Source organism: Schistocerca gregaria, chromosome X (genome assembly GCF_023897955.1).
Source record: "Schistocerca gregaria isolate iqSchGreg1 chromosome X, iqSchGreg1.2, whole genome shotgun sequence".
NCBI classification, from domain to species: domain Eukaryota; kingdom Metazoa; phylum Arthropoda; class Insecta; order Orthoptera; family Acrididae; genus Schistocerca; species Schistocerca gregaria.
Window position 1 is genome coordinate 35532799 of NC_064931.1, and position 25559 is coordinate 35558357.

Below are 25559 nucleotides of genomic sequence, written 5' to 3' on the forward strand. Positions count from 1 at the left end.
TTAAATATATTTAGACTATTGATTATATGGGAATTCCCTGTTCTTGTCAGCCTGTGCCTAGGTATGTCTAATTTTGTTTTGCCTCTGGTATTACGGTGGTGAACGTTTTCCCTCATTTCAAAATCTGCTATATTGTTTTTCGCATACAATGCTGAGGCATAAATATAAAGATTAATAACTGTTAATATTTTCAGCTGAATGAACAGTGGCCAGCAATGCTCTGATCTACCAGAATTGCTCATTGCACGTATCACTTTCTTCTGAATTTTTAGATCAGTGATGTGAACAGAGTGTCCACATATCAGCAGTCCATACTCTATATGTGACTGAAAGAGTCCAAAATAAATATTCTTTTGTCACCAGGCTTCTCAATTTCCACATTAAATACATAACTCGAGACAATTTTGTGCAGGTATGGCTGATGTGTGTTTCCCGCATTAAAATGCTTCATACCATTGAAGACTAAAGAAAGCTGCTAGCCACCAAAGGTTGTTTTTATTTGATCACCAAACCTCTTTGAAGTTTCCTTTTTGCAGATTTAATCACATTTAAGGAATACTACAGTAAAGCCATTCACACTTACTTTGTGTAATTATGAAAAAGTACATTTTCTGAGATCTTTTCTTCAGTGATTTTTAAACTAAATTCTAGATTGTTACAGTAATGTAGTCATCTATGCAACACTGATCATCTTCAACTGGTGTCCTCAGATATTTCTGAGTGAATATAAAATATTAATAGTTTTGGCAAATTACACAATTTTTGACATGGAATTATAAAAAAAGAACTTTAAAAAATCATTGTGAGATAACAATGAATTACTAATGGCCAAGAAGGTAGACTGTGCTTTGTTTTCATGAAATTATGATGGGTTTCACACAGGTTTCAGGTTTAAGTCAATCAACATCATAAATGAAATCCAGAACTTCATTCATTTACTTCAATTTCTTGCTAAAACTACTACTCATCATAGGATTGTTCAGAATTATGGCATATCTAATATTACCTCAGTTCTGGCATTTTTATGTACCTGTACTCTCCCCTGAAGATGGCAGCCAGTCGATATTGTGTCATCGCGATGATGAAATCCAGCTGCATACCTGTGAATGGCATAAATATTTATTACTCTGGAAAAATCTATGAAATAAAATCAAAATTTAACTTGAATAAATACATTATCCAGCCACAGAAAATGGCCAGATGCTGTAATTCTTTACGAATTCAACCCATAACCATGGGTCTCTGTTGCCATTAACATGGATAAACCAGTGCAATTTAAATTATTTTTACATACCAAGAAGAAATTATTCCTTAGAATTTTTAACAAGTACCATTCCGCTTAATTTAGTGCAATTTATAGCAAAATTATTTATTACTTAATAGAAATCCATATAGCCAAAAAAGATGACCACCAGGTGATGTGTAACAGCGTCATTTATCAAGAGGTAAATTAAATCTTGTAGATCACTCTAATTTAGTAGGTAATCTGTAATACAGCTACATTGCTCATTCATTTCACATCTCTATACACATACGTACTCCACAAGCCACTGTACGGTGTGTGGAGGAGGGTATCTTGTACCACAACTAGTCACTTCCTTTTTTGTTCCACTCCCAAATGAGTGCAAGCAAAAAATTACAATGTATATGCCTCTGTATGAGCCTTAATTTTGCATAACTTATATTCAAGGTCCTTATACAGAATGTATGTTGGTGGCAGTAGAGACATTCTGCAGCCAGCTGCAAATGCCGGTTCTCTAAATTTTCTCAATAGTATCCCTAAAAAAAAAAAAATGCCGCCTTCTCTCCATTTCTTGCCATCTGAGTTCCTCAAGCATCTCTGATATGCTGTGGCTAACAAATCTAGCACCCTGCCTCTGAATTTGTATCATGTCTTCCTTTAATTCTACCTGGTGCAGATCCCAAACACTTGAGCAGTACTCAAGAATAGCTCACAATAGTATTCTATATGTGGTCTCCTTTACAGATGAAACACTCTTTCCTAAAATTCTCCCAGTAAGCTGAAGTTGATCATTCATCTTCCCTACCATGATCCTCACATGCTCATCCATTTCATATCACTTTGCAAAGTTATGCCCAGATATTTAAACATGATGACTATGTGAAGCAGAAAACTACTAATGCTGTATCTCAACAATACAGGTTTATTTTTCCTACCAATCCACATTAACTTACCTATTTCCACATTAGAGATAGCCATTCATCATAACAACTAGAAATTTTTCTTAAGTCATCTTGTATCCTCCTACAGTCACTCAACTTTGACACCTTCCCATACACCACAGCATCGTCAGAAAACTACTTAAGATTGCTCCCCACCATGTCTGACAGATTATTTATTTATATGAATATAATAGAGGGAAACATTCCACGTGGGAAAAATATATCTAAAAACAAAGATAATGGACTTACCAAACAAAAGCACTGGCAGTTCGATAGACACACAAACAAACACAAACATACACACAAAATACAAGCTTTCACAACCAACGGTTGCTTCTTCAGGAAAGAGGGAAGGAGAGGGAAAGACGAAAGGATGTGGGTTTTAAGGGAAAGGGTAAGGAGTCATTCCAATCCCAGGAGCGAAAAGTCTTACTTTAGGGGGAAAAAAGGACAGGTATACACTCGCACACACACACACACACACATATCCATCCGCACATACACAGACACATGCTGACATTTGTAAAGGCCAAAGGCCCCTTTACAAATACTGATGTGTGGGTTTCAAACTGGCTACAGGCCTAAAACCTTTGGTACTTTACCAAAAATTTTCAGTTTTAGAAACAAGTTCTTGGATTCTCCCTAATTCTTGCACTATGAAAATGGTGTTTCCATTTTTTGTAGCACCAAAATTTCCTTTGTAAGTGAAATTATTTTATTATATACACTGCCCTGCAAAAATGTGATGCATCCAGATGGCATAGGTAGTTGTCAATGTAACTTCAGACACACACCATTATTGAGTATGTGTATGATTAGAATTGCAATTACCTGTGACAGGTAGCAAAGTCACCAGAGCAAGTTAGTGTTGTTCATATCTAGTGTTGTTATGAGGCATGGTAGGGTATATAAGGAACATGAAGAGCATCAGATGTTGAGTGATTGGTGTGAAGGACAAGCAGATGCTGTGTATTTGTGTGTAGCAGCATTATTAGCAGCTGACAGAGTTTGAAAGGAGCCTGATTGTGGGTCTTCATTTGGCAAGCTGGTCAGATAATGCAGTATTTAAATTTGTGGGAGATTTGGATATGACAGTAGCCCAATGTCGGATTGAATGGGAACATGAGGGCAGGCATACTTGACGTCAAAGTTCTGGTCAACGGCTCCTGACCACAATAAGGGAGGCTCACCTCACTGAGCACCAAGCACATGGTAAGCCCTTCACATCTGTGCCTGCCATCTGAAAACAAGTAACAGACTCCTTGCAACACCTGTCCCATGAGCTGGCTGCCATCAACATCACAACACAAACAGCTGCGTGTGGAATGGTGCTATGACTGGGATGCATGGATTGCTGATGACTGGTGTTCTTTGTATTCAGTAATGACTGGGATACTAAGCTACCCTGGAAAATCATGATTGCTGAGTATGGTGGTGGTTTGGAAAGAGGCCCCATTCTACCAGTGTTTCGGAGAGACACAGTAGTGTTACTGCTGATCTAATGGAGTGGGGAGCCTTTCGGTATGACTCCAAGTCTGCCTGTTAGCAGTTGAGGGAAATCTGATGGTGTAACAAACAATAAGTTATGGAAATCCTATGTCCTCGTGCATTACTTTGCATGTGACAGTATTGTGGTGCCATTTCTCAAATCCACAATGCTCCTGTACATGTGCCACATATCTCTATGAGCTCTCAGCATGACAGGGAGGTACCCCTGTGATGAGCAAGATCCCCAGATCTGTCCCCAACAAAGCATGTGTGGAACCAGCTCAGACAGCAAATTTTTTCTGTTGCTAGTATCCAGGATAGAAGGATCAGTTTCAACAATTGTGGGCCAGCTTGCCTCAGGAGAAGATATGATGGCTTTATGATACCCTTCCTAACCAAGGCAGTGCATGCATCCAGGCCAGAGAGGGTGCAACATCATACTGATAAGTGGGCTCGTTATGCCAAGTCCTTTGTAAACTTAACTTGACTGCGTAATCACTAAAATAGCATTTTATATCTTCACAACCCATGGAATTTCATTTTTCTTACACCTCCCCTTCTGGGTGCTTCAGTTCTTTTGTCATAGAGTGTATGTTTTGGAATCAGAAGTCAAAATACCAAGTCTCTGGAGGAAAATTCCTCTTTATCTGCATCAGCAGCATCTTTGGATAATGCTAATTGCTTTATTGTAGCAGTGTACATATTAATCACTGTATAGTAGAGACATCAAGTCGTACACAGCAGCATAAAGCTGAACTTAACAAGTTCAACATTTTTATGTATCTGTGTACTGTTCATCTAAATGGTGAGTGACTATTTTAACTCTTTATCTTGTTAGTATTCCAGTCAGGCCATTTGAGTTTTGTACTAGTGTAAAAATTATGTTTACATAATAGTCATAACTATTTCCAAATGTTCCTACTGTATATCACTTTTACCATTCCAAAAGTCTATTATATACATTAGATATATGTTGTTGCCTGCATTTTATCAGTTTCCTCATTATCAATATACTAATATTCATTTCAAAACAAAGATTCCAAGACTTACCAAGCGGGAAAGCACCGGCAGACAGGCACAATGAACAAAACACACAAACGCACACACAGAATTACTAGCTTTCGCAACCGATGGTTGCTTCTTCAGGAAAGATGGAAGGAGAGGGAAAGACGAAAGGATGTGGGTTTTAAGGAGTCATTCCAAGGAGTCATTCCAATTCCGGGAGCGGAAAGACTTCCCTTAGGGGGAAAAAAGGACAGGTGTACACTCGCACACACAAACATATCCATCTGCACATACACAGACACAAGCAGACATATTTATTTCATTACAGGTATTGTTGTTGTCTGTATATTCATGATTTTCAGTAATGCTTCTCTGCTAGTTCCTCTTTAATTCTCATTAATAACATGCATTTTCTGCTACCTATCTTCTTTCTATTCCAGATTTATGATTGAAGTTTATCTGACTCACGATTTTGTAGTAGCTGCTGACACTGAGTCTCTTCTGTACAACAGCTCTTTTGACTTGATAGGACACAAAATAGAGAATAGCATCTTGTGCTTAATACAAGATGTTAGTAAATATCAACAACACATCCTATTTTGTAACAAGCAACACAGCTACATTTCCTTCCTGGATTTTTAATGGATAAAACTTACAACAAGAGGTTTAAATTGGTGGATGAATAGAGCAAAGAACTGTACTATATTTTGAAATATGTATGTGTTGCTAGTAGGAGTACACATCCATAAATAAATCACTGCTTAATGTAGTAAATTAATAATTAGAAAATTATTTAAATAATTATCAAGTATAAAAATTAGGAACAAAATTAACTGCTTGAGCATGCTCAAAAATCACTTCAAAGTATATTGTTTTCTTTTACAGGTATCACAACTCCAAAGTCTTTCTGTAAGTTGTGAGCTTCCAGTCAAACGCTTTCTCTTGACTCGGGACCCAAAAGACAGATCAGTTGGAGGTATGAAAAGTATGATGACATACCTTTCTATAGGTTTTATAGTGAATGAGTAAGAATGTGAATGAGTAAGAGTGCATTACTGTCTCATGTTCAATAACAGTAAAATAACAGGAAAGGCTGCTAGTTTTTAAGTGATATCTTATTATTGATAAAAACAACTTTATACTTTAAATACAGTTAACAGGGCAACTTCATTTTCATATTTTCTGTATTATTGTGGTTATCTACAAAGCCAAGACAAAAAATCCATTAAAAAATAGGTAAAGCTTCCTTTTCCCAATTGGCAACTCTGACAGTCCTCCATAGCCTAGTAGATCAGTGAAGAATAACAAGACCGATGTGTTGTTGTGCTTCAAACTTAGTTCCAATCCTCATCTATCAGGTTTATAGTTCATCCTGCAATCAATATTCTCCAAACAAAAAGGAGAATCACCTTCTGAAATTAATCATCAGTATATTTGCCCTGGTGAAAATGTTAAGAATATCTAATTGTGGCACAATGTCATCATCTGTTGTTAGGTGGAATAAAAATAATGGAAGAAGTAAAGGCAACCACTTATCATATAGGAATTTTAAAGTTTACAAAGTGAACTGAAAGTTCAAAGAAGTTTCAGGTTTGCTGCCAGCTGTCATTAGCACCAGTCTATGATATTCTGAGTGGGCACTGGCCAGTCATCTTCAAGTGAGCCATTGAAGGCTGAATGAGATTTCCACATTCTGCAGTTTATTAGCATGCTCTGTGAATTCCATCCATACATTAAGATATGGTGGCAGAATGACCACACTAAACTGCAGGCAGTGCCCTCATTGGTGGAAATGAGGAAGTCAGCTATCCTCGGGGTTGTCACTAACTACAGCAAGCAGCACACACTGACTTCTTAGCCTGGAACAAATTAGGGAAATGATGAGGTTCTTTCTTCTAGAAATTTACCTAGGAATTTGATAGAATATGTAACCATAAGTTCTTGATTTTATGGGTAATTTGGAAGTTCTTTGATTTTTACTGTTTAATTTTAAATTGTGTTGGTTGGGTTTTTGTCATGTTTAATTTTAAACCATTTAAAACAAACCAAAATTCTAAACTGACTCCTTGGGGAATTCATTCTGTGATCTCACTTAAATGAGTGCTGATGTGTTGTTTGCAAATAAAACTAAGTGGGATGTTACATTGAGGGGGAAATATTTATATAAAAGACATACTGGATCGAGCCTAAAATGGGTGCTCATGTGACTTCCTGTGAAACAATTTTCCCTGTCTGATAAAAACAATTTCCTGTACTTGAAATTACAACTACCCTTTGCTATCTCTCTTTCAATTATGATTTGAGCCATTTCAGATCACTACCATTTATACCATATCTTTCTAACTTATGGAGGTGAAGGGAGAAAAGTAGAAAGCCATCATAAGATCACAAAAAAATGCCTGTTAATTTTTAGGACTTGTCCAAAGACATGAAAATTTTCTCAGCAACTTTTTTCATGTCATATATTGTATTCTTGCCTTTCTAGAAACCAAACTGACTTAATGTAATGATATTACATTTTGCTATGAAACTGTGGATCTGAATTACAAATTTTTATTTCAAATCCTTTTGAGAAGTCTGGGAAAAGACTTTGTGGTCAGTAGATTCATACGTTTCCTCTGAGCCTTTCTTGAATAACAGTTTCACTATTGCTAATTAATGGAAAATCTCATATAAAGATGTGAAACAATTACTAACAAAGAGATAGAGGGGCTGGCCAGTACTTACCTCAGCTCAGTACAGCCGATAGAAACACAAAAAACAACCGAAAATTTAAGCTCCTAGCTTTCGGAATAAATGTTCCTTCATCAGGGAGGAGAGAGGGGAAAGAAAGGGAAGAAGGGAAAGTGGATTTAGTTACTCACAACCCCTCTGACAACCATGCCTCCATCCTTGCTACCTTCCCTGTTTTCCTTTCCCTGTTGCTTCATAACCTGGGTTGTGAGTAACTAAATCCACTTTCCCTTCTTCCCTTTCTTTCCCCTCTCTCCTCCCTGATGAAGGAACATTTATTCCGAAAGCTAGGAGCTTAAATTTTTGGTTGTTTTTTGTGTTTCTATTGGCTGTACTGAGCTGAGGTAAGTACTGGCCAGCCCCTCTATCTCTTTGTTAGTAATAGTTTCACTATTGCATATTTTACAGCATCTTAGAGGCATTGTTCTTCAAATTAAGAACTAATTATTTTTTATAAGTGTCTTGATGTTATACTACAGACTGTTTTGTTTACTACAGTAGGTGTTTCATCTAATGCAGTCAAATTTTTATTTTTTAGTAATAATACTACTTTTTCTAGATTTTTAACTTAATGTTTTTTTTTCAAATTTAGTTAAAACTTGACTGTTATCCTGTTTGAAACTCAAGGGATGGACATTATCTAATAACAATTTATATCATTGTCTGATTCTGATACACTCCTTGAAGTATTCTGATCTTTCTGAAGAATTTGTAGTGAATGAGTCGCCTAACTTAATTATGGTGATTTTTAGACCTCTGGTAATGACACCAAGTTTAGATTTTATGAATGATCATATTGCCTTTGATTTTTTGTGGTTCACAATGAATTTTTTGTGTACCATTTATTTTACCACTTTTATCACACCCTTGAAAACAGTATTATACAATTTTATACAGTTTATAAAATTTATGTTTGTTTTTCTCAGTTCATAATGTAACTTTATTTTACTAGTGCTTCATACTTTACTACCAGTAGCTATCAATTTTAATTTGCCTGTCATTTCTTATAGTAGATTTCAGGGTGAAATGTTTCATTAAAGCATGCGAGAAGCTGTGACAGAAGTTTCAGAAGTTTTAATACAATGATTGTCAAGCCTACAATAAAACAAATTTATATTTCCTTTATTGAAGTATTGTTTGGCACACATGTTCGTAATGAATGGGTCACTGACTCTTGGGAGCTCCAGAAACAAAGCCAAATGATCAAAAATCCCTAAACCAATGCAGAGTTTTGTTGTATTTTTCTCATTCTCTCTTGTAAATTCTATGAAGCTTAAATGAAACAAAATGCTTGAAGCAGATGAATAAATTCTGTTTGATTCAATCCAATTTATTAGCGTCCTTCCGGTACATCATCAAAATGACATAGGACTTCTCAATAAACATTACAATTTAAAATATATGTGCATTAAAATTTATAATTGAATTTACTTGTCACTTAGACATTACAATTTTAATAGAACTATAAGAACATTAACATAAAAATATACAAGTAGGATAACAACATACAAAAAAAAGCTATTGATTCTCACAACAAATATTATTTCCATCTTTGCATTAACACTGTTTCTCACTTTCATAGAAACAGCAAGTATTTAAATGTGAGCAGTTACACATATTTATTATGACAGGGAAATATTAACTGGGCTTTTATTGTTAATGATTCATAAACTCTTCAGTACTGTAAAAACTATTGCTCAATAACATGTTTTTTAATTCTCTTTTAAATATGTGCAGTTTTGGTATTATTTTTAGTTCTTTGGGGAGGGCACTGTAGAGGATAGAGGATTTTGGATTGGTATAGTACATGTTTGTGATACATAGCTGTTTTATGAATTTCTCTGTGGAAATCATTCCTGTTCCTTGTTTCATAGTTGTCAAATTCTCTGTTTAATGTAGAAAATTCCTCGTGTTTTTTAAAGAAACATATGCTTTCATATATGTATAAGGATGGTAGTGTCATGATTTTTAATTCTTTGAAAGCATGCCCACAAGAGTCTCTATAACCTATACCTTTTATTATTCTGATTGCCTTCTTTTGTAGTCTAAAGGAATGTTTTGTTAGACTGTTGTTCCCCCAAAACTGTACTATCTTAATAAACTGTGCATGAATGAGAAGAAACACATAATACTGGTTTAAAATTACATGAGCTTTTAAGCATTCTAAATATATAACATGTTTGACTTAATTTCTTGTTCAATGATATTACATGCTTATCCCATCTTAAGTGTTCATCAAACCATACACCCAAGAATTTAGTGTCTGATGCTTGTTCAATCTTATACTTGCCCAGTTCTACTGTATGGTTAGTTTTTATTTTATTTGTAATATGTCTGAAGTTGATCCACGTTGTTTTTTTGACATTCACAATGAGTCTGTTTTCATTAAACCATCTGTCTGCTTCGTCTGTTGCTAATGTGACTTTTTCCTGTAAGTCAGCTTCACTATTTGCTTTAACAAACAAACTTGTATCATCAGCAAACAGTACTGCCTCTGCTTCAGATAGTTGACTTGGTAGATCATTGATTCACTGCATTCAATTATTATGTTCATGCTATAATCAGACATTAGCCCACTCCTTTGTTTTCTTTTTTGTTACTTTCTGTGAGAGACTCCATAGTTGAAGCAGTAATTCTTTCATCACTGGTACTTTTTTTCTGAAGGTTATGTATATGAAAGTTATTGGAATATTTTGTCCATCTAACTCTATACAGCAACTTTCAACTTACCTGATGATTAAAGAACTTTAATAAGTATGCAGAAACTTCCATGAATTATGGTACTTCTACAAAAACTACCAGCTATAACATACTTTTCCAATTTAGTAGCCAACCGCGGTGGTCACGCGGTTCTAGGCACTCAGTCCGGAACCACGCGACTGCTACGGTCACAGGTTCAAATCCTGCCTCGGGCATGGATGTGTTTGATGTCCTTAGGTTAGTTAGGTTTAAGTAGTTCTAAGTTATAGGGGACTGATGACCTAAGATGTTAAGTCCCATAGTGCTCAGAACCATTTGAACCATTTTTTTCCAATTTAGTAAAGATTTTGATGCAGCCTTTTGTTTGCCAAAGTTCATTTAGAAAAAGGATTGTAATATTTCTCCCACGTGACAGAAACATTTGTAGATCATCAGTTTTTGGTTCTCTTCCATTTATATGTTTGTTTTCTATGCAAGTATGTTTAAATGAATTGATAATGTGCTTTTACTTTCCTTAAAGATTTCTTACCTTTCATTCCTTTAGGCAACTTGTCACCCTCATCACTCATATTTAGTTTTCCTTATTGTTTACAATTTTATACATGTCAATAATCATTTTGCTGAATCTTGTAGACCATAATCTGTTCAAACGTAGGCCATGTTGTGCTAAATGATCTGTAGTTATAGACTTATTAGGATCAATGAATATTGTTTCTTTAGTTTATTATACTCTTTCCTGATAACTACAGATTATATTTCTCACTGATCATCTATGGATAATGCCCCTGATTACTACTTTTGATGTTGCAAATGTCCTTTTTACTGTTTTGTTTCATTGCTTCTGTCTTTTTTGCTGTAGCTTTGAAGGAAATTTGACCACACATGGATGAAAACTGCCCTGTAGTTAGCATTACAATTAACACTTTCTGTTTGGCTTCATTTAGCTTCCAGAACATTTTTCAGTTGCTTGTTGGATGAACATTGATTTTGTGTGCTAAAGCTAGTACTCCATTTTTAAGCATAGAATCATTGATTATTAGAAATTCATTTTTTACACTTTGTTTGCGCCTATGTGTTCAATTTGTGTACTTTATGATGGTCCATTTGTATCTTTCTGTTGTTTTTAGTTGTTGTTCATTAACTGCAGTTTTGCTGAACATGCCATCTTGTGTTGTGTTACTAAAGTCTGTTAAATGAAGTGCTTATGTTCATGCTCACAACATAATAGGATCAATGAAACTTGACATATAAAGATTTCATGCTGACATGTTCACACTTCTAATTAAATAGAAAGTTAGACTTCACACACCATGCAGTGCCATTTAACATGTGTTTTTCATATACCTTACATGCTGAACTACTAAATGTAAGATTTTTTGTGGAGATTGAAGTGTCTCTCCATTTACCTGTTGGCACCATCTATTAGGTGCAAAGTCACTATGTGGATTTACTGCTGATGATTAGCAGATGTTACACAGTGAATTTTTTTTTATGGAAACATAGAAAAGCAGGTGTCAATGCTCATATTTGTGGCATACTGGGCAAAGATGAAAGAGATAGGAAAAGAAGGATTAGGCCTGTGAGAGAATGAAGCTAGACCATTTTGCCCCAGGTTCCACATCACGAAAATATATAAATAATATCATCAGGGAGGGGTTTTGGTGTTTAGGTGGTTTTCATCTAGGTAATGAATAAAGAGGATTATATGAATGCCCCATACATTTGCTGTGGCCTTGCCACGAATACTTTTGTATATGTTATCCTTGAAGCAGAAATAAGTGTGGGTAAGGACACAGTCAGTTATGTGTATAAGTAACAAGCTAGTGTGTTTACAGTCTGCATGATGTTGGGAGCAGTAGTGTTCAGAGACAGCAAGATAAATGTCAAGAACGATGTTAATATATGGAGTGGTCAGAAACAGGCTAAAAAGCTTGTATGGGTATTGCAGGATAGGTTGCGCTGGAAAATAGTTGCTAACCCAAAAATTCAAGACATTTCACTATTTCTGAGTTAATTAGTATTGAAGTTAGTCAATCAGGTCATTGCAAACACAAATTCAAGCAGCCTACCAGATATAATTAGTGCCAGTTTTTCTCGTGGCATAGATGATAGTGCGTGAGACTGCTCAGCCTTTGGCTCAAGTTAGATCCTTACTACCACTCCACCTCCAATATTTGTATCACTCTCTTGTTTTGTGTTAGGATACCAAAGAAAGAACATGTTTGGTGACTCCATCTCTGGTCGGTCACTTGAATTTGTGTGCGCAACAGCTTGATGGGTTAGCTTCAATGCTAATAAGCTCAGAAATGGCTTTTTTCTTAACAATTATTTCTCAGTACAACCTACCCTTGCAACATCCTTACAGGCTTTTCAGTCTGTTTATGACCACACTGTATAATTAATCAATGTAAAGAGTGACAGATGAGGAACTAGACTGATATCAAGTACAGACATTGAAGAGGTAATGAAGGAAGTAATAGATATTCTTGATATAGGAAACTACACTGCAGACAGTGGATTTCAGGTAATGGTGAATTAGGACAATGGTTATTTTAATAGGAACTCAGTAACCAGATAAAACATGGTGGTTACATGTGAAATGTGTTGGGATAAGGAAGGTGATAAATATGCATAAGAGATTCTGGAATGGTCCTAGGGATTAAATTATGGGTTGGAAGTTATCCTGGTCTCCTAGGATGGCAATACTATGGAAAGGCTTGGAGGTGAAGGAAGAAGACAGGTGGTTGAGTCTTCCATATAATCACAACATTTCATCATCATAATGGTAAAGCCTTAACATGTATGGAGGTTTTTTATGTCACGGGCAATGTGGAACTGTAGTCACATTCAAGGTTGACCATCCAGTGGCAGAGCTGCCACTGATCTGAACTTGCTTGACTGTAATGGCTGATTTACAGTCCACACCTTCTGGTTTTCCCCTCCTCCTTTTTCCTCTCATCCAGTCTCTCCCCATCCTCGTCACTGCAAACAGATAAATTTCAATTTAGTGTAACACATATATGAATCTGCAACCATGCTGTTCTCATGCAGTGTCTCTCCCACTCAATATATCTTGCTGTCGTCACCTTCTTACCCTACACCGCCTACTTCAATATGTATAACACATGACTCCTCCTGCCAGCACCAAGCTGAGATCATTAATTCCACATTCAAATTCTGTTGCATTAGTGTTCCTCTCACCACCAGTCACCATCCTGCTTTCACTCCAGCATTCCCTTCCATGCATCTTTCTCTTCTACCATTCAGTTGCTCCACTTGACATAATCTCTCTTATTATTTAGACTTTAACCTTAAGACAATGTAGTTGCCTGAATATTCCATTGAATGCTAAATTTTTCATGTTCATTTTTCTTACTATTGTTCTTGTAGATTCAATCACATTATTTATTACTCTAAGGTATTACTGGCTGTTGATGCTCTCTAGATTGGTGTGGCTGAGATAAGTTAAGTTCCTAGTTCCATTTTGACAGCACAGTATCATTTTGCTTGGTACAGTACTCACTAAAAAAGACCATGTGCCCTAAGACCACTAGTGCCTAACTTCTATATATCATTTTTAAATTTAATCACACAGTAATAAAATAATTTTAGGAACATCAGGTCAATGTCTGTGGTTTTAAGATGAGTTTTTGAATTGCAATAACATAAAAACAGGGTTATTTTGTAATTCGACTGTTTCACAAAAGTGAGTCCACAAACGCTCATGTAGGAGATTAATAGCAAATGAGTAGTTAATTGTTTGTAGACCATTCTGCTCATTTTAGAATGCTACCAATATAACATTATTGTGCAGGATTAACAGATAAGTATTAATATTCCTCCATGTGTTCATAAACTTTATCTCAAGTCCTTTATCACCATGACAACCTCAAACAGAATTTGTCATTGTTTCTTACAGGTAATGGTCTTGGTATGAGAATTGTGGGTGGGAAGGAAATACCTCATACAGGTGGTGAACTTGGTGCTTTTGTGTCCAGAATTTATCCTGGGGGAGTTGTTGATTACCTAGGCACAATTAAAGAAGGTTAGTTTTAATACATTTTTATATCATACCAGTACACAGATATTAAAAAATGACTTTTTAATTATCTCTAAGATATTTCAAATATTTGCAGGTGCTGCAAATTTTGTACTCTTCAGTTAACCTATATCATTACAATATTGGTTTAGAAACTCATCACTTTTTCTCAATTCTGTTCACACACTAGATTTGCTTTCAGGACATGCATCCAGATAACAAGATTTTATGTTTCCCTGGGTTTTCTTAAGTCAGTTAGATTCATTGACACACTAATTTGTTTGAAACAATATATGTGATTTCCTTAGTTGTAGTGTTATTGATTCATTCATCTAAGGATCAACTTACAATGACTACTCAGCTTAATGCAAGCAAAACCATAAATCATACATGCATACATATAGGATAGGTTGGTGGCTATGGTTCTGTTGAAGGAACTATTGTGGCATCTGCCTGAAATGATTACAGAAACCATGGGAAATCTAAATCAGGAGGCCAGTGTCTTGACAAACACACTGCCTCATTCATTATATCTGGTGTACAATGTTGTTATGTTTGTACATACACGGAAAAAGTTAACTTAATAATATGAAAAATAATCATAATCTGTTAATTTATTTTCTCAACACTTCACTGCCGCATGCACCACATACACTTGCAGATGACTTGAAGAACATATTCATGCTGCCATACCTCTGTTATATTTCCATGACTTCCCCTCTTCCAGTCTAAAGTAATGAGTGATATTCTGATCTCAGGAAATGTGATGAAACTTTAGTATTATTGACTACCAGTCTGGGACATATGAGTTTTCTGTTAAAATATTACACTGTGTACTCAAAATGTAGCAAAAGTTGTCACTTTTTTACTAACCCTTACTCTGAGGAACTAACTAGGGAAACGTCGTATTGAGCACCCTCAGTTTCAGTAATAATTTGAACCAGTATATAGTCAAAAACTGAACACAGATCAAGCATTAAATCAGAAAGAAGGTGTACTGAACTGTGAAATAGAAATAAAATAGAAGAAGTGAACAATTCAAGCTTATGATGTGCCACAGCGAGTGAATTAGAATATCCATGGTGTCATTGTTGTGTTGTCACAGTGTTGGACTGCAAAGTGGGAGGTCAATGTCCAAATCTCCCTTGTGCCTATTTTTTCTTTTCTCACAAGATTATGAAATGTCTGTCTAGTCATTGATGTGTGTGTTTGCTGTATTCAAATTAGTGTCTGTGTCATGGTGTAACATCTGTTTGCAACAGAAAAGGTGTAACATTCCTGACTTAAGGATACCACCCCTACATTATGTATTACTAGATCAACACTCTTATATCTCCAGCTATAATTCAATTACTTTTTCATAATAGGAAAAAGGCTTTTAGAAGAATAATAGCAATGCCAAACAATAGTAGTTGCAATACACTTGTACCATAAACAATCAAAATCAGATTCAGGAAATTGATACTTGGAAAATGTTTAGATAAAAGAATAATATATTTCATTTGCATCATCTGTAAATGGTAGGAATTAAATCTCAAGCTTCATTAACAAAATACAAATAATTGATTGTTTAGCATTGTTATAATTCTTATTTCTGCAATTTCAATATTAATGGGTTTTTTGTGTGTTTAAAAAATGTCTTTAACTTGTTCTAGCAAAGTAGGGAATATTACAGAGTGTTTGATAATGTTGTCAAACTATTTCATATTATAAATTATTTTTTGCATTATTATAACCAGTAAATTCCAATCCCGGGAGCGGAAACTCTTAACTTAGGGGGAAAAAAGGATAGGTATATACTCGCACACACACACACACACACACACACACACACGCACACATCCATCCCTGTTTGTGTCTGTATATGTATGGATGGATATGTGTGTGTGTGTGTGTGTGTGTGTGTGTGTGTGTGTGTGTGTGTGTGTGTGTGTGTGTGTGTGCGAGTATATACCTATCCTTTTTTTGCCCTAAGGTAAGTCTTTCCACTCCCGGGATTGGAATGACTCCTTACCCTCTCCCTTAAAACCCACATTCTTTCATCTTTCCTTTTCCTTCCCTCTTTCCTGGTGAATCAACTGCTGGTTGCAAAAGCTCGTAATTTTGTGTGTTATTTTATTGTGCCTGTCTACCGGCACTTTCCCACTTGGTAAGTCTTGGAATCTTTGTTTTTAATATATTTTTCCCATGTGGAAGTTTCTTTCTATTTTATTTACATCTAGATACTTAGATACATAGTTCACATGATACATAGTTTATAAATATGGACACATATAAAAAGAACATATACCTCCATTAAGAGATAATGTAAGCATACACATAGAATGTAATGTAGAAAAAACAGGAAAACAAGACAGACGTAATATCACCTACTTGTCTTCCTCATTTAAAAGATCATCCACACTGTAGTAGCATTTGCTTTTTAAATATATTCCAATGTTTGTGCTGGTGGATTCTAACTTGCAGTCCTTCAACTTTGATCAGATTTTATTCCCAAGCTTCAAAGCCATGTAATATGGAGTATTTTTGGATACTGTTAGCCTGTGGCAAGGTAACATGTAATCTTGTTTGTGCCTTGTTTCATAAGCATGTGTAAATGAATTTCCCTCATAGAGATGTGGGTTTTTTAACTCAATGAGAACTGTTTCATATATATACATGGAAGTAATTGTCAGTAAGTCAAGGCTTGCAAATAAAGATTTGAGTTACATTTTCAACAGTTTGTTTGGTCCTGAAATGTACAATTTGTGTTTTGGTTATGTTTAGTTTAATAGCATTATTATTTATCCACTTTTCTAGTTGTTGAAGAGTCTGTTTTGTTTTCTGTGCTAATTCTTTAGTGTTTGTACAGCAGACTACTGCTGTTGAGTCATCTGCATACAGAATCGTATCTGAAGTTGCCTTACCTGGCATGTCATATATATAATATAGAAATAGTAATGGGGCTAGTATGGCCCCCTGGGGTACACCTGCTTGTATTTTCTCCCAACTAGAGCAAGCTTTCTTGACCTTGTGTTGAATAACTACCTACTGTTTTCCATTTTTGAGATACAACTTGAACCAATTTAAAGATTTTTCATGGAAGCCATAAGAAGCTTATTTCAGGAGCAGCTGCTTATGGTTTACTATATCAAATGCCTTACTGTGGTCACAGAAGATATCGAATCTGCTCTCCTTGTTATTGAGGCATTTGCTTCTGTTAGTGATTAGTTCATTAATACTGTGCACAGTGCTTTGGCCCTTCCTAAATCCATACTGATTATTAAGATTAATATTATGTTTTTTGTTGTATTTTTCTAGTTAGTTACACACTACTCACTCAAATATTTTAGAAATAATTGGTAGTATTGATACTGAGTGAAAATTTCCTGTCTCCTATTGTCTGCCCTTTTTGTGGATAGGTGGAACTTCTGCATACTTCATCCTATCCGGAAAGCAGCCCTCATCTAATGATTGATTTAATATGTGACAGAGTTGGGCTGCAATTTTATCACATCTTGCCTGTATTATTTTTGTTGGGACTTCATCCCAGCCCACAGATATGCGATTCTTTAGGGATTTTATAATATTAGCCACCTCGTAGCAGGATACATGAGTGAATTTGAATTCTACTGATCTGTGCTGCATTATATTAGGACTTACGTGTGGAGGAGGGAGTTTGTCAATTTTGTTAGAATTTATGAAATGCCTGTTGAATTCTTCAAAAATATGTCTGGAGTTTGTAATCATTTCCCCATCTATTTCTAAGTTATGATTAAAAGTTTTTGTTTTTTCTGCACCTATTTCACTACTGACAGTCATACAGCTTTTGATTTATTTGTGGTATCTGATATGTATTTACTGTTTGCCATTTGTCTTGCCTGTTTAACTACTCTACCAAACATTTATCTGCACCTATTTCACTACTGACAATTTTTCATACAGCTTTTGAGTTATTTGTGGCATCTGATATGTATTTACTGTTTGCCATTTGTTTTGCCTGTTTAACTACTCTACCAAACATTCTTTTGTATTTGTTTATATAGCTGACAAATCCTGCATCATGGTTGTTCTTTGATTGCATGTGCAGTTTCCTCTTTCTAATACTAGAGATCCTGATGCCTTCAGTCATCCATGAGTTATTTTTACAAATTTTGTTACATGCTGTTATGAAGGGGAAAAATTCATTGAAAACACATAAATTCTCATACAAAAGCATTGTAGTTTGTGTTCACTAAGTACCACTTGCTGAAAGACCAGATTGTTTCATATCGTCTTGAACTAAACATATTCACATTGTGTTGACTGAAGTTCCTCACTCGTTTCACTGTTACAGTTTTATCTAAACTTGGCCATGAGTTAAAAATTGCAGAATGGTCAGATATACCTAATTCTAAGATGAACTTTTCTGTAGCGCCATAGTTGATACCACTCACTATATTATCTGTACATGTTGCCAAAGATGCTGTTATTTTAGTGTACTCCCTGAAGTTTAAGGTTAAGCCATTTGTAGATAACATCTCCTACAGAGAAATGGCAAACCTGTCATCAGCTCTTATATTTATGTTGAAGTCAGCACAAATTATGACGTGGCATGAAGTATCTTCTCCAGATGTTGGCAAGTCTGCTATGGCATCTTTTCTGGTTAAATAGAACATATGACATGTGAAGTTGTTACAATATTTTTCCACTGTGAAGATGATCAATGATTGAAACCAGTTGTGAATAAGTATATTGTAAGGTATTGTATGCACAGTGCATTTCTCCATGAATATAGATAAGTACTCAGCACTGTATACATAAAAATTAAAATGAAGAAACTTAAGACAACTATGTAAATGGTCAGCATCTGGTGTGATTCTTGAAATTTTACCATTGTACAGAATATTCCATGAAGTTTCAGGATTCCCACTAGCTCATTTCAACTTTTTGCCATGATATATCAGCTAATAACTATTCAGCCATCTATGCGAGTGTTTTGCACTAGAGATTTTTGGTTCTCATTGCTAACTTTACACCAAGAACTGGTGCAGAGATGCATGCACCATGAGCAACCTCTATTGAGTTCTGAACCCTCTTCAAATATTTCTGCACCCATGTGCAGGCACATGTGTAATAGTGATACTAGATGTAGCTCTCTGTCACAATATGGGTTCACAGAGCTAAAATTCAGATTAAAATTCAGATAAAATTAACTGTCACTAGACATGTCACTAGTAATAAAATGTTTCCTTCTGCAGCTATTAAAGAAATCACCAGATCCCTCACCTTACCCAGCTGAAAGTCACTATCATGATTAATAAGATCTTCCACCTAATGTATTTCCACCAATTCCTTAATAAATTCCTGGACAATCTCAATGATATCAAGATTTCCATGGCAGAATAATCCCTAAAATTTCCTGTGGTAATACAATACTCAACTATGGATAATGTACCAGGCTGCAAAAGGTGAGTGTGGCAACCTTGTTCATTGCAACTTTCATATACTGTGTGTGTTTTCTGACCAATGTACACTTTGCCACATTAGCAAGGTATTTTGTAGACTCCAGCCCTCCACAAATCCTATTATCCTTTACTGCACTGAGAAGAGCATTAGTCTTTGTGGTTGGTTGGAAGAATACTTTGACATAATGTTTCCTGAGGACTCTGCCTAACTTTGACAAAATAGGCTGACATATGAGAGGTATACCGTGGACTGTTACTTCTGCTCTTGCTCATGTGGGTGATCATTTTTCTTCCTCCCTAAGGCTGTGTTGATCTGATGAGGAGAATATGCTTAATCTTTGAACATGGATTGTAGGTAATCCAACTCCTTTGCAATGCTATTTCTATCAGACACAACATTAGTGCAGTGTAGCAATGTTTGAAGAATGTCCATAGTTTGTGATGGGTTCACAAGTTGGAGAGGTTATGTAATAAGTGAGAGAGATTTTCTACTGAAGTGCTGGGACAGTGGTCTCATTCAAAATTACATATTTTATTAGGAACACCATGGCAAAGTTCATCACATGTAAGACAAAAATAACACTACAAAGAGGAGGATTCATTTTATGGCATTTCATAAGTTGGTTTATCTGCACATGGAGATGACCTGGGTCAAGTTGGACTGGGTTGATAAAGAGTATAAAAAAATTTAAAAAAAATAAAGTTCTCTTGTGTATTAGCAACATTACCACAAGAAGGTGCATTTTTAGGCTCCATGGACAATTTTAGGGATAAGATTTTCAACAAGATAATGCCATCAGTGCTGAAGACTGACCTGACCTAGATTAGAGATTAGATTATATTAGTTTTTCATTCCATAGATCCGTGCTGAGGAGATCCTCATGGAAGTGGAACATGTCAATTGTTTTTAAGCTGAAATAACAATACTAATAGTATGAATATATACAATACATCATTTATTTCTATTAAAAAATTCGTCAATGGAGTAGAAGGAGTTGACCAGTAGTAAGTCTTTCAGGCTCCTTTTAAACTGATCTTTATTTGTAACTTAAGTTTTTATGTTTACTGGCAAATTATTGAAGATGAGTTTTCCTGACTAGTGGTCCCCTTTTTGAACTAAAGTAAGTGCTTTTAAGTCCTTGTGCAGATCATATTTGTTCCTATTATTGTATGTATGAACTGAGCTGTTTGTTGGAAAAAGAGATATATTATTTAGGACAAATTTCATTAATAAGTAAATATACTGAGAGGGAGTAGTTAGTTTACCCAGTTCTTTGAAGAGGTTTCTACAGGACATCTGTGAATTTACTCTGCAAATAATATGTATTACAATCTTTTGGACTCTGAAAACTTTTGTTTGACTTGAAGAGTTACCCCAAAATATTATACCATATGACATTATGGAATGAAAGTAGGAAAAGTATGCAAGCTTTCTCATTTTTATGTCACCTATGTCTGCTAACACTTGAATTGCAAATACAGATTTGTTAAGGCGTTTCTACAGTTCTGTGGTGTGCTCTTTCCAACTGAATTTATTATCAACTTGTAATCCCAGGAATTTAAGACTGTCCACTTCTTCTATCTGATCTTCTTTGTACTTTATGCATATGCTGGGTGGAAACCTCTTACAGGTTCTGAATTGCATATAGAAAGTCTTTTCGAAGTTTAATGTCAGTGAGTTGGCTTTAAACCATTTATTAATATCCATGAAAATATCATTAGCAGATCTTTCTAAAACTACACTCGACATAATATTTATTGCAATACTTGTGTCATCTGCAAACAAAATGAACTCTGCTTCTGGCAGTGTAACTGATGAGAGATCATTAATGTACACAAGAAAAAGCAATGGCCCTAAGATGGATCCTTGTGGAACATCACATGTAATTTCTTCCCATTCTGATGATGACTGATGACTTAATTCACTAGTTCCTTGCACTGACATCCTTTGTTTCCTGTTAGTGAGGTATGACTTGAACCATTTTGCAGCACTGCCCGTGACACCATAGAATTCTAATTTACTTAATAGGATGTTGTGGTTCACACAATCAAATGCCTTTGACAAATCACAGAAAATACCTGCTGCTTGTAATTTGTTATTTAATGAATTAAGTATATTTTCACTGTAGGTGTAAATAGCCTTCTCGATATCAGAACCCTTCAGAAATCCAAACTGTGTTCTTGATAATATGTTATTTGCAGTCAGATGGTTGAGCAACTGCCTGTACATTACTTTTTCTAAAATTTTTGAGAATGCTGGAAAAAGTGAAATCGGTCAGTAGTTTGATGGTATCTCTTTATCCCCTTTCTTGAATAGAGGCTTAACATCTGCATATTTTAGCCAGTCAGGAAATGTCCCAGTTATAACTGACTGGTTACACAAGTAACTTAGAATTGTACTAAACTCACAAGAACATGCCTTAATTAACTTTGTTGATATTTCGTCATACCCACTAGAATGCTTTGTTTTTTAAGATTTTATTATTGAAGTTATTTCTTTTGATGAGGTGGGTGATATATTCATGTACTTGAAGCTATTTGTGAAGGCTAGTTTCAGATATTCAAGGGCATTATTTACTGATCCTGAAAGTCCCATTCTATCAGTAACAGATATAAAGTACTTGTTAAGTAGATTTGCCACACTATGCCCATCAGTTACTAATGTGTCATCTACCCTTAGTGCTATTTGCTCCTGTTCCTTTCTGGTTCTACCAGTCTGCTAACCTACCTTCATACCTACTTCTAGAACCTTGCCTTTATCTGATCTTATTAGTGCTGTGGAACAAGGTGTTAGACCTCTTCTCAATGACACTGTACAGCAAATAAGGCATGAAACATTTCACATACTTACATGAGCTCCACCACAGAAGAATAGTGCTTCCCTCATGGAAAGTACTGCAATACACAAGTTACACACTCACATGCTGGTCCTTCCAGAGGACAAGGGAAACACCATTGTGTTCTTGTCACATGACCAGAATATTTATAACTTACTGAGTAAATCAAAATACTGGAAGAATGATAAAGACCCCACAGGAAGAGCAGACAGGAAAATTCAGAGATGTTGAATGCTTCTTCTACTTTGCAAGTAGTTGTGAAAATATTAAGAACTCCCAATTCTGTTCCACTAAGGTTATATAGGGTTTCCAAAGATCCACAAAGAATATCTTCCATTATGCCCTACTAGGAGCAATATCAGCACTCAAATATACATTATGTGATCAAAACTATCTGGACACCCCCACAAACATACATTTTTCATATTAGGTGCATTGTGCTGCCACCTATTACCAGGTACTCCATAGCAGCAGTCTCAGTAGTCATTAGACATGATGACAGAGCAGAATAGAGTGGAACCCATGGACTTTGAATGTGGTCAGGTGATTGGGGGTCACTCATGTCATACATCTGTATGTGAGATTTCAACACCCCTAACATCCTTAGGTCTACTGTTTCTGATGTAATGGTGAAGTGGAAATGTGAAGGATCATGTACAGCAAAAAAGCATCTGTTGACTGACAGAAACTGCTGACAGTTGAAGTGGGTTGTAATGTGTAATAGGCAGATATCTATCCAGAACATCACACAGGAACTCCAAACTGTATCAGGATCCACAACAAGTACTATGACAGTTAGGTGGGAGGTGAGAAACCTTGGATTTCATGGTTGAGTGGCTGCTCATAAACCACACATCACACCAGTAAGTGGCAAACTACGCCTCACTTGGTGTAAGGAGCATAAACATTAGATGATGGAACAGTGGAAAAATGTTGTGCCAATTGACAAATCATGGTACACAATGTGGCAATCCGATGGCAGAGTGTGGGTATGATGAATGCCCGGTGAACGTCATCTGCCAGCGTATGTAGTGCCAACAGTAAAATTCGGAGGTAGTGGTGTTATGATGAAATCATGTTTTTCATGGAGACAATTTGCACTTCTTGTTGTTTTGTGGGTCACTATCACAGCACAGGCCTACATTGATGTTTTAAACATTTTCTTGCTTCCTATTGTTGAAGAGCAATTTGGGGATGGCAACTGCATCTTTCAACATGATCAAGCACCTTTTCATAATGTATGGCCTGTGGCAGAGTGGTTGCACGTCAATAAATCCCTGTAATGGACCAGCCTGCACAAAGTCCTGACCTGAATCCTGTAGAACACCTTTGGGATGCTTTGTACCACCAACTTCGTGCAAGGCCTCACTGAGCGACATCAATACCTCTTCTCAGTGCAACACTCTGTTAAGAATGGGCTGCCATTCCCCAAGAAACCTTCCAGCACCTGATTGAACATATGCCTGCAAGAGTGGAAGCAGTCATCAAGGCTAAGGGTGCGCCAACACCATATTGGATTCCAGCGTTTCTGATGGAGGGTGCCACGAACTTGTAAGTCATTTTCAGCCAAGTGACCAGATACTTTTCATCACATTGTGTATGACTTAGCTAGACACCTTGCTTCTCTACTAAGACATTTTGTGGGTAAGTGCTTGCATTATATTCACAACTCTGTTGAGTTTATTAATAGACTACAGTCATTTAAAGTCAATGAATCAGACTGCTTTGATGTCACCCCACTCTTCACTTAAGTCCCTCTCATGAATTCATTGTCACTCACCAGCAATAAATTCAAAGTCAGTTTAACAGCATTATTTCATCATCGTCTATCCTGAACTTACTTTTTATTCAGCAGTGAATATTCTGAGCAAATTGACAGTGTTGGCGTGGGTAGTCCTCTATCCCCTCTGGTAGCAAATTGTTGTATGGAAGAAGAGGGCACTGGATTTGCTGAACTTAAACCTAAAGTCTTTTGGTGATATGTAGATGATACATTTGTGATACAGCCCCACAGTGAACAAGAACTGTCATGCTTTTTTCAGCATCTGAATTCAATCCACAAGAATATCCAAATTGTGGAGGATGTGGAGAAGGGTGACTGCCATTTCTGGATATCTTGCTCAGTCAGAAAGTGGATGGAACCTTGGGTAATTCCAGACTCTATGACATACCTTAGACATACCTTAGAAGACAGTTGAAAGAAAGGTAAAGCTGTGTTTGTAGCATTTGCAGGTTTAGAGAAAGCTATTGACATTGTTGACTGGACTGCACTCTTTGAAATTCTGAAGCTGGCACAGATAAAATACAGGGAGTGAAAGGTTATCTACAACTTGTGCAGGAACTAGACTGCAGTCATATGACTCAAATGATGGGAAAGGGAAGCAGTGACTACAAAGGAGTGAGATAGGTTTATTTAGCCTGTATGTTGAGGGAATTATATATAAGGCAGAAGAAATAAAAACATTGAGGTTTGTCAATGGCATTGTAATTCTCTCACAGACAGCACAGAACTTGTGAGAACAGTTGAACAAAATGGCTAGTGCCTTGAAAAGTAGGTACAAGAAGAACATCAACAGGTGTAAAATATGGTGAGTGAATTAGATTAAGAAATAAAACAGTAAAATGAGAAGATGAGTTTTGTTAATGTGGACAATAAACAGTACAAAAAAGAAGAGAAAAGAAGCTTTTGAAATGTGATGCCTCAGAAAGATGCAAAACACTATGTAGTTAGATCAAATAACTAATGAGGAGCTACTGAATCAGATTGGGGATAAATGAAAATTATGGCACAACTTTAATAAAAAAAGAGACCATTTGATAGGACACATCCTTAGGCATCAAGGAATTGTCAGTTTGGTAATGGACGGAAGTGTTGGGAACAGGAAGATTAAAATTGTAGAAGGAGACCAAGAAATGAATGCTGTAAATAATTTCAAATCATTATAATCTGTAGTAATTATTCAGAGATGAAGAGGCTTGTACAATATAGAATAGTTCATAGAGCTGCATCAAAGTAGTCTTCAGACTATAGTCCACAAAAACAACCACAATGCTCCTATGATGTCCTGTTTCTAGTTTTACTTATGCACAGATAGGTTCTAGTAATAACTCAAACTAACTAAGATGACACGGCTGATATTTAAATTA

At 35.9% G+C, this 25559-nt stretch overlaps 1 protein-coding gene across 1 annotated transcript in view; it reads left to right on the forward strand.

Moving 5' to 3' along the window:
- Positions 1-25559, forward strand: part of LOC126297405 (protein piccolo-like) — an 80216-nt gene that overhangs the window by 28769 nt on the left and 25888 nt on the right. Inside the window, exons 3-4 of the mRNA XM_049988162.1 lie at positions 5563-5653; positions 14030-14155. Coding sequence (XP_049844119.1) covers positions 5563-5653; positions 14030-14155 — 217 coding nt within the window. The remainder of the gene's footprint in view (positions 1-5562; positions 5654-14029; positions 14156-25559) is intronic.